This window comes from Nelumbo lutea, chromosome 4, assembly GCF_056320005.1.
Source record: "Nelumbo lutea isolate HS-2025 chromosome 4, American lotus-T2T, whole genome shotgun sequence".
NCBI lineage: Eukaryota > Viridiplantae > Streptophyta > Magnoliopsida > Proteales > Nelumbonaceae > Nelumbo > Nelumbo lutea.
In genome coordinates this window covers 75,909,820-75,927,873 of record NC_142687.1, presented here as the reverse complement: position 1 = coordinate 75,927,873, position 18,054 = coordinate 75,909,820, and the positions used below count along the sequence as shown (strand labels likewise).

General features: G+C 39.3%; 1 protein-coding gene across 2 annotated transcripts; it reads right to left on the bottom strand.

Moving 5' to 3' along the window:
- Positions 1-1,017: 1,017 nt before the first annotated feature.
- Positions 1,018-6,583, bottom strand: LOC148861142 (shaggy-related kinase 11). Of its 2 annotated transcripts, none has more exons than XM_088982013.1 (13): positions 6,055-6,583; positions 4,572-4,763; positions 4,396-4,488; positions 4,199-4,258; positions 3,771-4,043; positions 3,325-3,399; positions 3,072-3,128; positions 2,846-2,986; positions 2,700-2,750; positions 2,503-2,598; positions 2,334-2,417; positions 1,546-1,648; positions 1,018-1,412 (listed from the first exon to the last, which is right to left on the bottom strand). In XM_088982013.1, exons 2-13 carry the CDS (start codon positions 4,683-4,685, stop codon positions 1,330-1,332), a joined length of 1,230 nt encoding a protein of 409 aa, XP_088838139.1. In that variant the 5' UTR covers positions 4,686-4,763; positions 6,055-6,583; the 3' UTR covers positions 1,018-1,329. The 2 variants fall into 2 exon arrangements, with proteins under 2 accessions (XP_088838139.1, XP_088838140.1); XM_088982014.1 differs by having other exon boundaries at positions 6,070-6,365.
- Between the last annotated feature and the right edge of the window lie 11,471 nt (positions 6,584-18,054).

Below are 18,054 nucleotides of genomic sequence, written 5' to 3'. Positions count from 1 at the left end.
ATGGGTTTGTGATGGTTTGTACCAATTGAATATGGTTGTGACGGTGGAGCAGGTAGCAACAATTTGCACCAATTGAATCTGTTTGTAATACTTGCATGCCTTTTAGGCTGTCTGGAAGGAGTACAAATGCAAATATGTAGAGTGCAAACCTTATATTTTGCATCATTTTGTATGTATTTGCACATTACATATTTGCATTTATACTCTTCCCAAACTCGGCCTTAATGGTTGATGATAGGTTTGTACCAGTTTGGATCAATCAAGTATCAGTTGGAAATGGTTGAATATAAAGTTTGCATTAGTTCCAAAGAGATTTTGTAACGATTTGTACCTGTTGTGCGAGTTTCTAATTATTATAGATTTGTATAATGGTTTGTGATAGCTCAGTATCGGCTTATAACAACAATTGAGCATCAACTATAACAGATACAAGCACGATATACATCAATACATGCTGGATATATGCTTTTTTTTTTGTATGAATATAAGAAAAGATGCATATCAATTGAATTTTCTTGTGTTCAAAGGAAATACAATTTTAAACCCAAATCCAAAATTAGTTTATGATTCACAGTCAATAGTTAATAGTTAGTTCATGGTTTCAAGTTTCAACTTGCTCTGAGTTTTGAAATTGCCTTTCCAACCGTATTTGCGTTTCCCATACTTCTGAGCCATATAACCAGACAAGCAATCCTAACGCGCGTCTTTTACCGACCAAAACAAAATAGCAACCCTACCAGCTACCGACAATTTTGAAGCAATTTCCCAATAGACTCTTGTAAGTCATGTAAATTTGACTAGACAACGAAGACACGCACACAGGGCCAGATAATAGGTACTTCGGAAGTAGGCGTTGGTCGCGTCAAGGGGAATGGATGTCCAGGAAGGTAGAATTTCCATTGTCAAAGTGCATCATGGTGTTTGGTTCACAGGGGGGGTTCTGAAAGCAATTCCATGTAGAACTCCAGAAAGACATTCTGGGTCGTCGTGGCAAATTCATCACCTACCTAACCTACATATAGAAAATCAATCCTTTCAAGCTTATATAATGTTACATTCTGTTGTGGTATTGAAACAAGGGTCACCATACCCATTGACGTTTCGGGATGACGGAAGAAACTTGTCGATCTGCTTTTACAAACAAACAAGAACAAAAAAATGAAGAAAATTGATAGTGGGTGATTGGTGGATGGGGGAGGCAAGCAAATCTTGCAGTTGATTCTTAAATCTTAATTTCTTACAGATTGGGCCTCCAGACTAGCTCCAGCATATCCGAGATTGTAAGATGAGGAATACTTGTAAATAGGGGGGCTGCTACTGAGAACCAAATCACAATCCAAGGAAAGCACATTGCTTTCTTGCATGTTCTGGGACCAACTTCAACAACATCTCCACCGGCACTCCCTTCAGTTCTGAGTGATGGCAGTGGCAAGCATGTTAGACATGGAAATCAAAATAGCATATCATCGATCTCAGATGTTTTCGCCCTCTTTAGGGAATAATATCAGAAATCGTCTCATTTTTTCAATACTACTTAAAACATACCATTAGGTTTGAAGTTGAACAGCGGAGGCAGGAAACGACCATTTGGGAGGCGAGTATTTGGGTCCCGGAGCTCATCAAAAAACGGATGGACCAACGCCTCAAGCTGCATTATACATTCATCTGAACATGAATTTCACATGAAAGAAAGGAGAAAAATAGAAAAGTAGGAAAGAGAAACAAATAACTATCTCATACAAACTTGCAAACTGACAAATTTTAGTGACATCGAGATTGTACCAGATCCAAGCAATTTTGTCCATGTACTGAACATGGAAGCCAGGTCCAGCATACAAAATCATGTTGTACATGGTTTCAGTATACCAAGTTCAACTAGTCAGTGTATTCACAAATTTCCATTCTGTGAAAAACGAAACACTAGACCATCAAATATATGGCTTATTCTCCTCTGATTACATCAAATTTTGACACGAGGATCCCTAAGCCAGGTATTTTATGGTAATCCAGTACCCAACCGTTCAGGGCCTGCTCTTCTAGGCCCCAACCGTAAGCCAGTTGACACTAGACCATTAATGATGACTTTTCTTATCATTAATGCAACAATGACAATTCACAAGCTAATGTCAGCATTACCTATATTTATGTTCCTAACTTTAAAAATCACGGCATTAATTGGATCCAAGAACTCACCAGAAAGATCTTTAATATTTTAAATATAAATGAAACCATGCATCATAGAACAAGGACCAAACAACTATACTTGTGCAGAATAAAAGACCATTATTAATTTTTTTTTTATTGGATAGGGATTTAAAAGTGGTGTAACTCACAGCAGTGCATCGTAGGTTAGGAGAGTACTGCAGAAGTCTTGAGACAAGATCAACGGCCTCTGGGGGCATGCGTTTATGAAATATCTGAAAATAAAAAGGAAAGAAACAGAAATTAAGAAACTATTTATGGCAAGAAACAGAGGATGGGAACATAACCAATTCTTAGTACCTTGTGCCAAGGATGTGCTTTAATTTGGGGGAATTTAAATTCTGTATAATTGGGATTCATGCATTTAATTTCTTCCCTTGTTGGGGTGCCCAAGATCTGCACAAAAATACATGTGATGGTAAAAATTAAACAGAAAAAAAAATAAAATTATTATGCCAAAAAATAGAATAGGAGGCAAGAATTAACCAACTTCTCACCTTAATGATTTCAACAAGCTGGTCAACTCCACTCTCACCAGGAAAGAGAGGCTGAGAATAATACAAAAGATATTAGCATGTTATCTGAGTGATGTTTCCAAATTGCAAGGCATGGAGAAGGTTTCACAAATAAAAAAGCTGCCTACCTGTCCAAGAAGTAGCTCAGCCAAAACACAGCCTGCAGACCAAATGTCAATGGCGGTTGTGTATTCTGTCGCTCCAAATATAAGCTCAGGAGCTCTATAATATCTAGAGCAGATATAAGATATGTTTGGTTCCCCTTTTACCTGCCAACAAAGATAAGATCATCATAGTCTTCAAAGACAAAGCATCTAAGCAAGAAAACAGTAATACCAAAATGCAAAGACATACCAAAACTTTCGCACTTCCAAAGTCACAAAGTTTCAACTGGTGAGTATGTGGATTGACCTGTCATCAAAGAGGGAAATAATAATCATTTAAGAATGGCAGAAGACCAAGTGCTTCAAGCTCAAGAAATTGAAATGAGACAGGATACTAATTTGCAATTTGCTGAAATTTCACACACAAAATCAGAACTCATTCACAGAACAAAAAGTAAATATTTTTGAACTATAAGAATGAGACATCTAGTTCAAGGACATACCAAAAGATTTTGAGGCTTGATGTCCCTATGGCAGACGCCAATGCTACCATGTATATAGGCCAATGCCCTACATATCTGCCACATGCAAACTCAAGATTAGAAATCCTGAGAAATAAGTTTTCACAACATAACATTTTTGCCAGGAAAAAAATAAGGTTATTACAAGAAACCTTACATATATCTCTTCTAAAACATAAAACCAAAACAGAGAATGCAAAGGGAAACAATAGCAAGATTAACAACCGGAGGTATTGTAGCAAGACCATATTCCCCATGGGAATAAGGTACCACAACAAGGCAAAAATATGGACTGGAAACAATATACAAATAAAGTATAAAATGGGGAGGGTGGAGAACCATTATCAAAATAAATTTAATACCGTAACATATATCAGTCATATTCCTAATAATGCTATACATCACACTTAGAGGTAGCAAAAACAAACCTGGTACATATAAAGTTTCACATATATCAGTGGCATCCGCTGGTTCATCTTGTTGTAGTGTTTAATCACACGATGAACAGTCTCAGGGACATACTCGAGTACCAGGTTAAGATAAAGTTCTTCCTTCTCAGTTGTTGAGAAAAAACAGTGCTTCAGACACACGACATTTGGGTGGTCTAGAAGACGCATGGTTTGCAGCTCCCTGTTCTTGTACCTTTTGTCCTGAAGAACCTTTTTTATTGCTACAGTCTCTCCTGTCTCTAAGCATTTGGCCTGCATGGACACATCAAAGAAGCGATCATGAGTTATGGCATAAAAATGATCATTATTCAACTAGAACATAGAACCAGAAGTGCACATCGCACAGTCATGGAAGGCCAGCACAACCAATGTAAATCATTGCCAAATTTAACGACAGATAAATTTACCTGGAACACAACTCCAAATGAACCATGCCCAACAACACGTTCAGCCATATAGCTTATGGTCTGCACAATTAAGAGAAGATAAAACTTACAATTCAAAACCAAGTAATAATTATGGAAAGCTCAGAAGCAAGAATACAGTAGGTATTACTAATTAGAATTCGATAATAATTGCCAGTTTGTCACTATGCTAAGTTTACCTGCTTTGGCTGACCATTTCTACCACCAATAGTTGTCACAATTATATGACCTGTCTCGGTCCCATTTCCATCAACCACAGTTGCTTCCATTTCCTACAAAAGGTTAAACAAAAATGTCATAAGAAAAACCAACAAAGAGAAAAAGTAGAACCAATGACAATCCAAACATCATTTACCTTATCATCCCTAATTTTCATGTCATTCATCTCCTCAGGCAATCTATCAACCCCAACATTACTACCACTGGTTTCTCTCAATCCAGATGTAGGAACCACATCAACCGAAGCCATTTTGTGAATATAGGAAATCACCTAGACCTAGTTCTGGATCCTTCAATACTTCACCTTCAACAGAATCCAATCAACCACCTACCATAAACAAAGTAGGAAAGAATAAAAAAAATGTACACCTTGATATCCAAAATTTGACATTCTTTGCTCATCTTTCTGGTGTGACAAAGATAAAGGCAATATTTTATAGGAAAAACATGATTTTTTCAAGTCAAGCAAGATATTCATCAAGTGCACATTAGATGAATAATATATGGAACCAAACAACAGTATTCAAGTAAACACCAAAGACTTCCCTGCAACAGGATTCCGAAAACGAATCTTTAGAGGAAATGCCTCATTATTGACAGGTAAACAAAATTCATGGAAGGTTCCATACAGTTATAATCCAATAGGATTGTTCATAATCTCAGTACCCTGAGACTGAAAACAGGCCATGGAATGATATAATAGTAAGATTCTTCCCATAAAACGTTATTCTTTTCGCCAATGGCCTCACATGATTCTAATTTAGGCTTGCTCAAGGGAAAAAAAAAAAAAACTCATATAGCAGACATAAAGGAATCAGTCCTCGCAACTTTGTTAGTAAGGTTCATAAAACACCAATCATTGTAAAACTAAATCAGCAGACTAAATATCCATATTAGAAGAAGCATTCCATATCAAATACTAGAAATATGCATATCCAAATCCTAAAAATGCTTTTAAGTGGTTCCGGAAGTGAGAACAAGAGCTTCTTAACTTACAAACAAAAGGCCCCAACATCTACGCATTTCTTGTTGGATGTAATTCAATAAAACTGAGGATATTTCCATCACAAGTTACAACCCTAGCTTAGGTTGAGAGCACCATCGTTTTAGCCTCAAACCCCAGTTACAAGACCAAAGAAACCCAATTTATATCACACCTTCGTCATCTCAAAAAACTGAGAACACAGGCTCAAAGACCTTAAGAAATCTGAAAGAAGAATTGATACGTGAAAAAGAGAAGGATAGATCTGTCATGCAAACAGAACCAGAGAACTTCGGAAAAAACAAAGAGTACAAAATCGAAAGAAACCCCTAAAAACCGTAATATTATCCAAATTGCTACAATAAATGTATCTAAATGGGCAAATAATTGGAGATCAACTTGCAAAAAACAAAAGCATCAATAACCCAACTTCCTAAAATATCACAAAAACAAAGATGGCATAGAACCTCCCAAACACAGAGATCTACACCTTTAAACAAGCAAATGGAGACTAATTATCATAATAAACATCCGATCCGAGTGCAGAATCTCACAAACATCAAGTCTAGAGACAAAACATCCTAAAACATATAAATGAATACGAAACAACTGATCTTTCTAAAACAAGGAAGATTACCGATCAAAATTATACCGATCGGATCACGATTTTCCGGCAATAAATCTCTCGCCGGTCGTGGAATCGATGGGCTTCAACGCTAACATCATCTGTAGAACAGCGATTGATCGATCGATGCACCGTAATCTTGACCTTCCCTTTTCTTTTTTCTCTGCTCTGGGAGAGAGAGAGAGAGTAGTTTGGGTTTGTTCCTTTCTTGCTTGGGCAATGGGTCTTGGGTAGGGTGTTGTTGAACTGTTGATGACAGTCAAAGAAAAGCCCTAACATTTATGTGTTTTTTTAATCTCGTGAAGAGTCCTTCTTTTTTGACCGTTCAAACCTACCTTTAATTTCCCCTATTTTTTTAAAGATAAAAATATTCGAACCCGCGAATATTCGACCACGCCTTTTGTCGCTAGGAGACCGAGCCTCAAATTTTGATCGTATTGTTGCACTCGAAATGTCAGAAATTTCCCTAAACATTACATGAATTGACGAATATGACCTCATTCTTGGAGGGAATTTTCAGGCCCCTACTTGACCAAATCACCCACCCCATTTCCCATTTTCCGCTCAAACCGTCAAAACTCCTCCTAATTAATTAATTTCCCGATTACGATAGTCGACGTGCCCCTTTTGCCGCTCAGGAGACTGGACTTCTGGTGAATATTATATCCATTTAATGAAAGTGTCCGAATGATTACAACCTGGGTAACCATTCTGTGCTACTCTATTCGAACACTGATCCGTCCTTCTCTTGATGCACCGTTGATCCTAAATTTCGACGGCCATTATCTCTTTCCTAAGACAACAGTCTGACCGCATCGGCCAATTCTTTAATGCCACGTGGTCATGTACTGGAGATCCCCTTCCACACAAATCAAGCTGAAGCTGCTTCATTGCTTCATAAAGCATTGACCAGAGCCTGACTCAAAAGCTGTGCAACTGAGTAAAGGTCGATATTGCCCTTCTTCAGCTTTTGTTAAGTAGACGGGAATGGTCGTATCCAATACTTTACTGTAATAATGGTCTACTAGTACCAAACAACCGTTTTTTTGAATAAATAGCTGAACTGAAAGTCGAAACCTCCCCTGAAATTTGGTAATTGTGATATCTACCTTCTATTTTTCATACAGTTGCAATTCACACCTCTCTTAGAATCTATTAAGTCTATAACAAGAGCTATGAAAATGTTCAAAATACTCATTCTTATTATTGAAGTTGATTTCTATAAAAAACAAGTAGTGGAGATTCATGTGATCCACGGAGGGATTTGTTAAACATAAAAAATATAAAAATGTAAGAATATATAATTGTTTTATATAATAATTAATAATCATTTATATTTTCATATACTATTTTTTATAATTTTTTATAATATAAAAATAACAATAGTTAATTTTAGATAGGATTATTTATCAAATTTAAGGATGGCGATTTTCTCTATTTCCTCGATCCTAGCATGGATTCGTCTTGAATGGGGCAGGATGGGAATGATTTTCCCCCGTGGGGATAGAGATGGGGAAATTTTCATCTTCGTTGGTAGGGACAATGCAAGGACAGGGAGAGCACTCCCTACCCCATAGGGACCCCAATCCCCACCCCATGGGATCCCCGCTAAGGCACTAACAAGGTTCAAAGTATTGTTACGTATCGACCGATACGTATCGTTCCGGGACCCTTCCGATACGTCCCTACAGTAGGTGTATAGGGGGTCTAACCGGTTCAGGGGATGGAGGGGTCCTAGACCGGCTCCCCTGAACTAGTTTTGAAAAAAAAAAGTAAAAAAAAAAAAAACAAGTATCAAAATGCCCGATACGCCCCTACCTGCATATCGGGCATATCAATATTTTGAACCTTGGGCGCTAATATATAAATATATATACGCATACGTTTATATATGTATATTGTACATATATGTCTATATGTTAATATTTTTAAAAAATATTGTTGAATATGTTCGAATCTTTTCTAATAGGATTGTAATTTTTAATTATTTTATTTTTATTTTTTTAAATAAATAAAAAACAATGGTTGACATTATAAAGAATAGATTTAAACTCAATAAGTATTGAAAATTTTTAATTAAATATTAATTTTTTAAAATAATTTTCTATAATTATTAATTAGTGATGGAGGGTGATTTGGCCCGACCTCGTAGCACGGGTACACATGGGCGTGACCTTGCTCAAGTGATAACTCGGCATGACAGCACAGCAAGCGCAAGCGCAACTCGGTGGGAAGGGCTCACTGAGCTGAGTCTGGCAACTCTACGGGTTAGGCAACTCCTTCCCAAGGCTGATGCATTCTGAGCTACCTCCGAGCTCAGGGCCCCCTGACCTTTTTTAATGCCCGAGTTCCTCCCAGTGGATTTTAGGCCACTCTCAAGCAAGAACACTATGATCCGCCTCTAGATACCCCTGAGGTAGAGACACTTCGGGCTAGACAGCTCAATGCAGTTTGCCACAGGCAGCTCGCCACTTGCAGGGTAGCTCGGCACAGGGTAGCTCGCAGAAGAGCAGTTCGGCATATCACAGGAAGGCCTTCTACCCGACCATCATACCCAACAAACCTGGAGATTGCACCCATGTCTCTCGTCAGACAATGTCATGCCCGCCACCTTTAGAAGGTGTCTTACACCTGACAGGTACGTACCCTCCAAGGATGGGCCCGCACGTGCCACCTCAGCCCTGGCTGTAACGGCTGCGGCAGGATGACAGTGGCAGTTATACCTACCCTGTCAGAGGCATGTGGGCCTGATTCGACAGAGTTCTATTATAAGCAGCCCAATCCCAAAGGACAGAGGTAACTTCCACATACTCGCGCTATCTGCACTCTTAGCCTTCTTCCTCTCTTCTTGCGTCTTTCGCAAAAATGTAAGCGTCGGAGTGTTCCTGCCAAGCAAGCCCCCGAGGATTCTTCATCTTCTCCATCTCAGGTACCTTTCAGGAGCCATGCAAGTGCCATCTAGTAGTGACCAGATTGCGCACCATCAATTAGTATAAATGAAATTAGTTATTTACAATACTATTTATTTATTGAAATAATATCATTATTTAAATTTTAAAATATTAATTACTAGTTGAATTTAGTAATTCATAATATATATATACACACACACACACACACATATATATATACACACATATAGATAGATAGATAGATAAATAGATAGATATAGGTGGTCTCACCACCTCAACTTTCTTCGTTATAGCATTACACCAACGGAGAACTCCCAGCCCTCTTCATTTTAGCCTTCCTTGCTCTCTCGTGAAGACATCTCACCACTCCCTTCTCCCTCTCTAATAAAGCCACCTCTTCGTACCTAGCCCACCACTTCATAGTTCTAAGCAAAATGACAAATTAGGAAAACAGAGCCAACATGGCTTTGCTTTCTCCTATCATTTAATCCATTCACTAGTAAAGTCGTTAAAGATTGCAACCATCGTTTTATCAGAGAATTATGCTTCTTGGGGGTGGTGTTTGGATGAACTTCTGAAAATTTTAGAATCTAGAGAAAAAATGGAGCAATTAGGGCCATATTTGGTTCAATTCTCATTCTTTCTCATTCTTACCCAAGATGAAATTCTAAAATGGAAAATCATGGGTAAAAATAGGCAAAATGAAAAAATATTGCTATGAACTGAACACTTTTTTCCTAAAAATGAATTCTTATCAGATTGACAAGTGTCCTATGTTGCGCATTTTCATTCTTAAAAAAAATTGTGCCATTATTCACAAACCGCCGGCCTAGGTCTCCAATAATCAATGTTTACCAATTGGCATAGACGTTTTGTAAAAGTGCTTTTATAAAAGTACTTTCACAAAAATAATTTTATGAAAGTAATTTTGTAAAAGTGCTTTCCTAAAAGTGATTTTGTACTTTTGCAAAAGTGCTTTCATAAAAGTGCTTTCGTAAAAATGTTTTCATAAAAGTGCTTTAGTAATGTACTTTTATAAAAGTGTTTACGTAAAAGTACTTCCTTAAAAGTGTTTTTATAAAAGTAGTTTCATAAAAGAGCTTTTATAAAAGTACTTCCATAAAAGTGCTTTAACAAAAATGCTTTTATAAAAGTACTTTCGTAAAAATACTTCCACAAAAGTGCTTTCATAAAAGTACATTTGTAAAAGTGCTTTCGCAAAAGTAAACATCTATGTCAACAATTTTATAGGTAGGGTTTTCTTAAAGAATGAAATGAGCAAGATGGGACATGATCATTTTTCATGATGTATGGTAATGAATTTTTATGATATGGGGCTAACCTTTCATTTTAAAAAGAATGTGACCCTTGGCAAGAATTTTGTAACCAAACATTTTAATGTTATTCATTCTTGTCCATTCTTACATAGAATGAGCAAAAATTACGAGAATGAGGCTGAGAACAATGAACCAAACATAGCCTAGTTTTCCCTACTTTCTATTAGTTGAGCCATGAAATGTTTGCAAAAGGAATGGAAATTTTGGGGAAGCATTTAACAAAGTTTTACTAAAATGGGTAATTATTTATTTAATAGAATGATTTATGCTTTCTTTTCTTTCTTTTTCTTTTCCATTTTGTTTTTATCACTTTGAAATCTGTAATATGATCTTCCTTGCAAAGAGAATAGAGAAAAGAAAAGAAAAGCAAATAACAGGGTTTCCTTCGCTTTCCCCAATTTTCGTGAAAAGTAAAAGAGGTGAAAGGGAAGATTTACCTTGATATTTGTCCTAATTCTTAACCTATTTTCTGTCTTTTTTTTTTATTTTCCTTATTAGTTGCCTGTTAGATTTTAATCTCATTAGAGATTAAATCCAATGGGTTTGATTGGTCAAATACATGAGAAATTACACATGCACACTTGTTTTGGAAAATAGCTTTTCTCTTACTAAAACCAGTTTTGAAGTTGTCCCACATTGGAAAATTACAAGATTTGTTTTGGGTTTTCTTAATAAGAGTTGATTTACACTCCTTATAAATAGAGGAGGAGAGTATGGAGGCTTGCTACCGCGCAATGTCCGCGCATGCGTGTGTGCAGCACAATGATGCGCTTTAGAGGTGCTCTTTGCTCGGCTTGCAAAGGGCGGTTTTGGCTTTTTGGTGCAATTAATGCTAACCATTGATGTGATCAACGGCCACGATTTGATTGGGTGTGATCAAAAGGCACAGTTCACTACCTTTTAAACAGTCACAATATTTGAAATTGTGACTATTCAAGGTGCCTTTCTCTGAATCAGCACCTTCATTTTCTACATAATTTAAGGAGCGTGAATCAAGCTTTCACACAACATTTTCGAAAATCACTCACTCACTCTCTCTCTCTCTCTCTCTCTCTCTCTTAATCTAGTCTGTTACAGTCTCATATAAGGTTTTTTCGGAGACTCTTCAACTTTGCTGGTTGTAGATTCTCGTGCAAGGCTCTGTTTTATCCTGGGAACATATTTGTGATAAGCCACGAAAGTCACTGAGAACACCCGTAAGGATTCCCAAATACGTCGATTAACGCCCCATGCATGGCCCATGCAAGGTATGACGTGGCATCAAGGCTATTTCATTTTCTTATCAGTTTATTTCTGTTTTATTTCCTTGTTATCAGTACATAGGAATAGGTCAATAAAGCAAAGGGTTGGCTCCTTAGGAAGTGGTCAACTTGGTTAAGCAATTATTACTTAAGACTAGGTCTGGTTGTTAGTGGTTAAGCTTAAGACTAGGTCTGGTTGTTAGTGGTTAAGTGGTTATGTTCCTATGGCTTAGGGATCGGCTAGCTAATAGAGAACCTAATCCCTTAATCAGTGGCTAAGTTAGTGGAAGGAAGTTGAGAATTTTCTTATATTTAAACACCTCCCAACCAGCATGGGAGGGCACTTGAAAGTTCAATAAAATCTGTGGTTTGTTCTCACCCTAAGGAGAATACTTTTCTTTAGCTCTATCTTTTACAGGGACCTAACATTTGGTATCAGAGCTAGGCACCATGGCTACTAACTAGGAGCGAATTGAGAGCTTAGAAGCTGGACTTGGGGGACTCCAAGATAGTTTTAGTCATATGGAGGTGGGCGTATCTGATAAGTTTCATCAATTGAAAGATGCCATCAACAAATTATCGGAAGCCCTACTCTCCAACCGAGCTGCATCAACTAACAACAACTTCGAGCTTAAGGCAAACTCTCCTATGGGACGTTCTCACAAGGTGAGAGAAGAATCTCGAGACCACTCCGAAATCAGACGACAGTTGTTCTCTTCCAAATTAGCCAAGTTGGAGTTTCCTCAATTTGCCGGAGATGACCCCACCGAATGGTTCACAAGAGTGGACCAATTTTTTGAATATCAAGGCACCCTTGAATCCCACAAGGTGTACTTGGCCTCCTTCCATTTGGAAGGCGAGGCTAACCAATGGTGGCAATGGTTGCGCAGATCCTATAAGGAAGAAGGCAAGGAGGTGACATGGGAGATGTTTCAAGAAGAACTTTGGGCACGGTTTGGTCCTACCGACTGTGAGGACTTTGACGAAGCATTGTCAAAAATCCAACAGGTAGGCTTACGTGACTATCAAAAAGAGTTCGAGTGGCTGGATAACCGGGTACACGGTTGGATGCAAAAAGCCTTAGTCGGGATGTTCATGGGAGGTCTCAAGCTTGACATAGCTGATAGCATTTGGATGTTCAAACCAAGATCGCTGAAAGAAGCTATCATCCTTGCATGGATGAGAGACGAGCAGTTGATGCACCAACGGAAAACCACTCGGCCTTTCAACCGACTCGTCGCTGACTCCCCTTCCCCAATGAAGTTCAAGACGACTCTACCTATGAAGAGGCTCACGTGAGACAAAATGCAGAAACGAAGGGCGCAAGGGCTATGCTTCAACTGCAATGAGAAGTTTACATCAACTCACCGGTGTAAAGGACAACAACTCCTACTGTTAGAAGGCAGCGACGACCATTCAGAGGAGGAGGAAACTGACAGGCTAATGGAACCACAATCCGAGATCTCACTCCATGCACTCTCGAGATGGACAGCCTATAAAACAATGCGGGTAAGGGCAAAAATTGGTCCCAATGAGGTGGTTGTATTAATTGATAGCAGCTCTACTCATAACTTCATTAGTGAAAGAGTGGCCAATATGCTGCGACTGCTCTGTTAGACAATTTTGTATGCCCTTAGCTTCAATCAAAATGATGTACTTTATGAGTTTATTGTAAATGAATAAAAGTGCATATTTAATTCATGTGTCCTTGGTATGTTTCTGTGTAATACCCTTAAACTGGACACTTAATGAAACTCGTGTTAGTTTAGAATGTTCACAGCTAGTGGGTCGGACTGGAGAGACCTATCCTAACAAGGCTGACACTGTGGTGCCACCAAGTCGGTTGGGGTGGCTTGTCTCAGCCACCGGGGTGAGACCCTAGGCACATACTGTGTAGGATTAATTGAATCTTTGAACTCGACCAGATTTTCAATATTGCCTTGGACCTTGGAGATTGATGGGCAAAACTGGAAAGTTACACCCGACCCCTAGACTCGATTATGATACACTAGGTGTCGGACTGGGTTGTCTTTGATGTACCATTCAGTGAGATCCTTAGCGGGGGTCAAAACCTGGGTATGTTGGGACAATCTGAGAATTCATCTGAGTGGGTGATCATAGTGACAGGATCAACCCCTTTGTCAGACAAAGGTAATGATCGGGGATGCACTCTCACTGATGGAAACCAAGACTGCCGACAACCGATTTCTATCGTTGAGATTTGTTTTGCAAAATATATTTTATATGAGGTATAAAAGTATATAAATTATGGTTTCGAAATGATTTGCAAAAGGTTTTAATTCCCGGGTTCCATACAAGAGAGAGTGCAACACTGTTCCTTACAGCCGAGGGAGAGGTCCTCTCTTGTCGGGCAGTGTATGATCATTATGGGCTGAGAGGTTAAGTGTAAGATCATTGAGGATAATACCTGATGGGCTAATCTTGCATCTGCCCACAGTCCCTGGGTGTTACAAGGTGGTTTGGCCCAGGGACCACTTAGGGTAAGTATTGGGCCCATAGAGCCCATCTGATGGGTTTTAGGGGGTGCACTGTCCATAACAGTGTATTTGGCCAGGCCTTGTAACAAAGGCTGGGCCGAACCCATGTAGTTGATGTGTAGATCAATGTTTGGGTCCCATGCCATACAAGGAACCCCAACTGGGCAGTAGTTTGGAAGGCTTAATGAATACATAACCTTAAATGAGCCTTAAGCCCATTTCGAACTAGGCTAATTTGATTAGTCACTTAAGGGGCGAATTCTGAGATTGATCAGCTGATAGGATTGGGCCCACACCCTATCCACTTAGAGAGTCCAAGATCTAAATAAGATTTAGATATGAAAACTTCCTAATTAGATTAGGAGATGGTTGATCTAATCTGTAGATATCCCTTATCTTAAAGGGACTTCTAATCCAGATATGATTTGAGTTAGCAACTCCTAATGGGATTAGGAGCTGATCCCTTTAAGTCTATAAAAGGAAGAAGGGGCGGCAACCTTTAGACATCATAAGCAAGCAAAAGATAGTCTTGTCCTCAGAGCTGAAATCACAGAAGAGAGAATTATGCACCTTGCAAATACTCTCTTGCCGCCTCCTTCTTGCAGCCGCCGCCTACAGCAGTTCGATCTCCAATTTTTGGGAGAAATCAAGATTGGATCTTGATTCCAATCTTTTGGAGAAAAGATTGGTGGGAGTTGTATTCACAAGCCGTCCAGGTGATTTTTGAGAATGATCAAGTTCTTTTGGAAGGACACTGTTGATTATGTTCTGCCTTGCGCCATCTTCAGTGGGAGCAGATTTTGGTTTCTTCCTTGGGCGTGAACACCTCCATTGGGAGATACTACTTCTCTGTATCAGGTATTATCTCTCCCTACTCCTTTTGGTTCAGATCTAGTTCAGTTTATGGTTCAAGAATGATCCTTGAAAATATGATTTTCTAAATAGGGAATTCGATTCCCAGTTGAAGGGAGAGAAAAATTTTTGAAATTCGCCCCCTTATTCCGCAATTTTTGGGCATCCATGTGATGGATTTCCTATCCCCTCATGCTCGTAGTACCAACCGAACCATTCAATGTCAAGGTGGCAAGTGGGAGGTCTTTAAAATGCCAAGGCAGATTCAAAAAATGTCAAAGTTCTCCTTCAATGTATCCCTTTTATCCACACTTTATACGCTTTACCGCTAATGGGACTAGATTTGGTCTTAGGTGTCCATTGGTTGGAACAACTAGGAACGGTAGTGTGCAATTGGAAGCAACTAACAATGGAGTTCCAGTGGAGCAACCAAACTCATAAACTATAAGGGATCGATGCGCAATCATTTCAACCCGCATCAGTCAAAGCTATCTCCAAAGACATGCGGAAAGGGAGTTCAATGTTTGCTATTTGCCTTCAAGCCATCGCCGAGCCAACATCACAGGATGTCAACCTAGGGATGCAACAACTACTGGAGAAATTTGAAGATGTGTTCCAAGAACCGACGCACCTCCCGCCCACATGGGAAATCGACCATCATATCAATCTAAAGGAAGGAACCAGGCCCGTCAATGTGAGACCATACAGGTACGCCCATTTCCAAAAGGCCAAAATTGAAAAGCAAGTTCATGATATGTTAAAGTTGGGGCTTATAAGTTCTAGCACTACTCCTTTCTCATCTCTTGTTTTGTTGGTTAAAAAGAATGATGGTTCATGGCGTTTTTGCACTGATTATAGAGCGCTTAATGCTGTAACCATTAAATAAAGATTTCCAATACCCACAGTAGATGACATGCTTGATGAGCTCCATTGAACTACTTATTTCACTAAACTGGGCTTACGGGCAGGATACCACCAGGTTCAAATGCATCCCCTAGATATTCATAAACTGTTTTTCGCACTCATAATGGCCACTATGAATACTTAGTTATGCCCTTTAGTCTTTGTAATGCTCCATCCACATTTCAAGCAATCATGAATTCAATATTTCACCTAAATTTATGCTTGTTTTCTTTGATGCCATTTTGATCTATAGCCCTAACTGGAACATGCACCTAAAACATGTTCAAAAGGCTTTGGAAATACTAAGGCAGCATCAATTTTTTGTCAAAATCAGCAATGTGCCTTCGGGGTACAAGAACTGGAATACTTAGGCCATATTGTAACTCTTCAAGGGGTTAAGGTGGATCAAGGCAATATCCAAACTATGTTGAATTGGCCTAAGCCTACTAATATCTCTAAATTGCGTGGGTTCTTAGGACTTACAGGTTATTACTGAAAATTCGACCGCAACTATAGCATCATAGCACGTCCTCTCACCAATCTCCTAAAAAAGGGGCAATTCGAGTGGCCAAATGAAGCAGAAAATGCTTTCCAGGAATTTAAGAAAGCTATGACTACTACCCCAACACTCGCAATGCCGAACTTCAATGAGCCATTTATCATTGAGTTAGATGCTTTGGGGGATGGCATAGGGGCAGTTTTGTCACAACAGAGGAAGGCTTATTGCGTTTATGAGTTGCGCCTTGGGCGCCACCAAACACTCATGATCGGTTTATGCAAAAGAAATTCTAGCAGTCATTCACGCCATTCAAACATCCGAACAGATCAGCGCAGTCTCAAATACTTGTTAGAGCAATGAGTAGCCACACCCGAGCAACAAAAATGGGTAACTAAACTGCTTGGCTATGATTATGAGATCCAATACAAGCCAGGCCGGGAGAACAATGCAGCTGATGCACTATCACGGGTGGCTGGCAGTCCTAGTTTGGATGCCTTGTTTGTGTCTCAAACTTCACTATGGGATACAATCAAAACCGAAGCTAGTGACAACTCTTACATGAAAAGAATTAGCCAACAAGAAACTGAAAACCCGGGCATTCCTTACAGCTGGCGCAACGGGTTAGTTTGTTACAAAAACCGAGTAGTGGTGCCTCATCATTCCCACATCATTCAACAACTCTTGCGACAATACCACGACTCTCCAATGGGTGGACATTTGGGTGTACTACGGACATACAAGAGACTAGCGCAACAATTTTATTGGCCATCAATGCACCAAGCGGTGAAAAATTATGTTGCTTCTTGCGAAGTGTGCCAACGCACTAAAAATGAGACATTGTCACCTGCCAGACTCCTACAACCATTTCCAATCCCTTGTCAAGTATGGGATGATGTCACCAAGGACTTCTTCGATGGCCTTCCACCTTCAAATGGTAAAAGTTCAATTCTTGTTGTGGTTGATAGGTTGAGCAAATCAGCACACTTTCTGGCTCTCGCCCACCCATATACAACAAAATTGGTGGCCAAAAGATTCACCGAAGGGGTTGTGAAACTTCATGGTATGCCGCGATCCATTATAAGCGATTGAGACATGGTATTCATCAACCATTTTTGGCAAGAGTTCTTCAAATTATTAGGTACACAATTGAAGATGAGCTTCGTATACCATCCATAGACGGATGGACAAACGAAGGTGGTCAATCGTTGTCTTGAACAATACCTCTGGTGCTTTGCGTACCAGCAGCCCCGTAAATGGCACTCATTCCTTCCATGGGCTGAATTCTGGTACAATACTACCTATCATGCGTCTACCGGAATGACCCCCTTCCAAACTCTATATGGAAGGCATCTACCGACAATCCCACATTACGATGAAGGTTCTTGTCCGGTAAATGAAGTGGATCATAGCTTAGCCTCTCGGGATGCCTTGTTATGACAGGTTAAGGAGAATTTGCATGCAACAAACAATCGAATGAAGCAACTCACAGATTCCAAATGACGGGACGTTGAATATCAAGTGGGCGATTTTATGCTTCTAAAACTTCATCCTTATCGTCAACACTGAATGGATAGGAAATCCATCACATGGACGCCCAAGATTGCAGAATAAAGTGGGCGAATTTCAAAAATTTTTCTTTCCCTTCAACTGAGAATCGAATTCCCTATTTAGAAAATCATATTTTCAATGATCATTCTTGAACCATAAACTGAACCAGATCTGAACCAAAAGGAGGAGAGAGAGATAATACCTGATACAAAGAAATAATAT

Bases quoted from the DNA above. Each gene is read 5' to 3' on its own strand.
- LOC148861142 (XM_088982013.1), bottom strand. From the start codon at position 4,685: ATGGCTTCGGTTGATGTGGTTCCTACATCTGGATTGAGAGAAACCAGT. The intron at 4,259-4,395 runs GTAAACTTAGCA...TTAATTGTGCAG, and splicing joins GAAATGGTCAGCCAAAGCAG to ACCATAAGCTATATGGCTGA. The intron at 1,413-1,545 runs GTATGTTTTAAG...GCCATCACTCAG, and splicing joins GTTCAACTTCAAACCTAATG to AACTGAAGGGAGTGCCGGTG.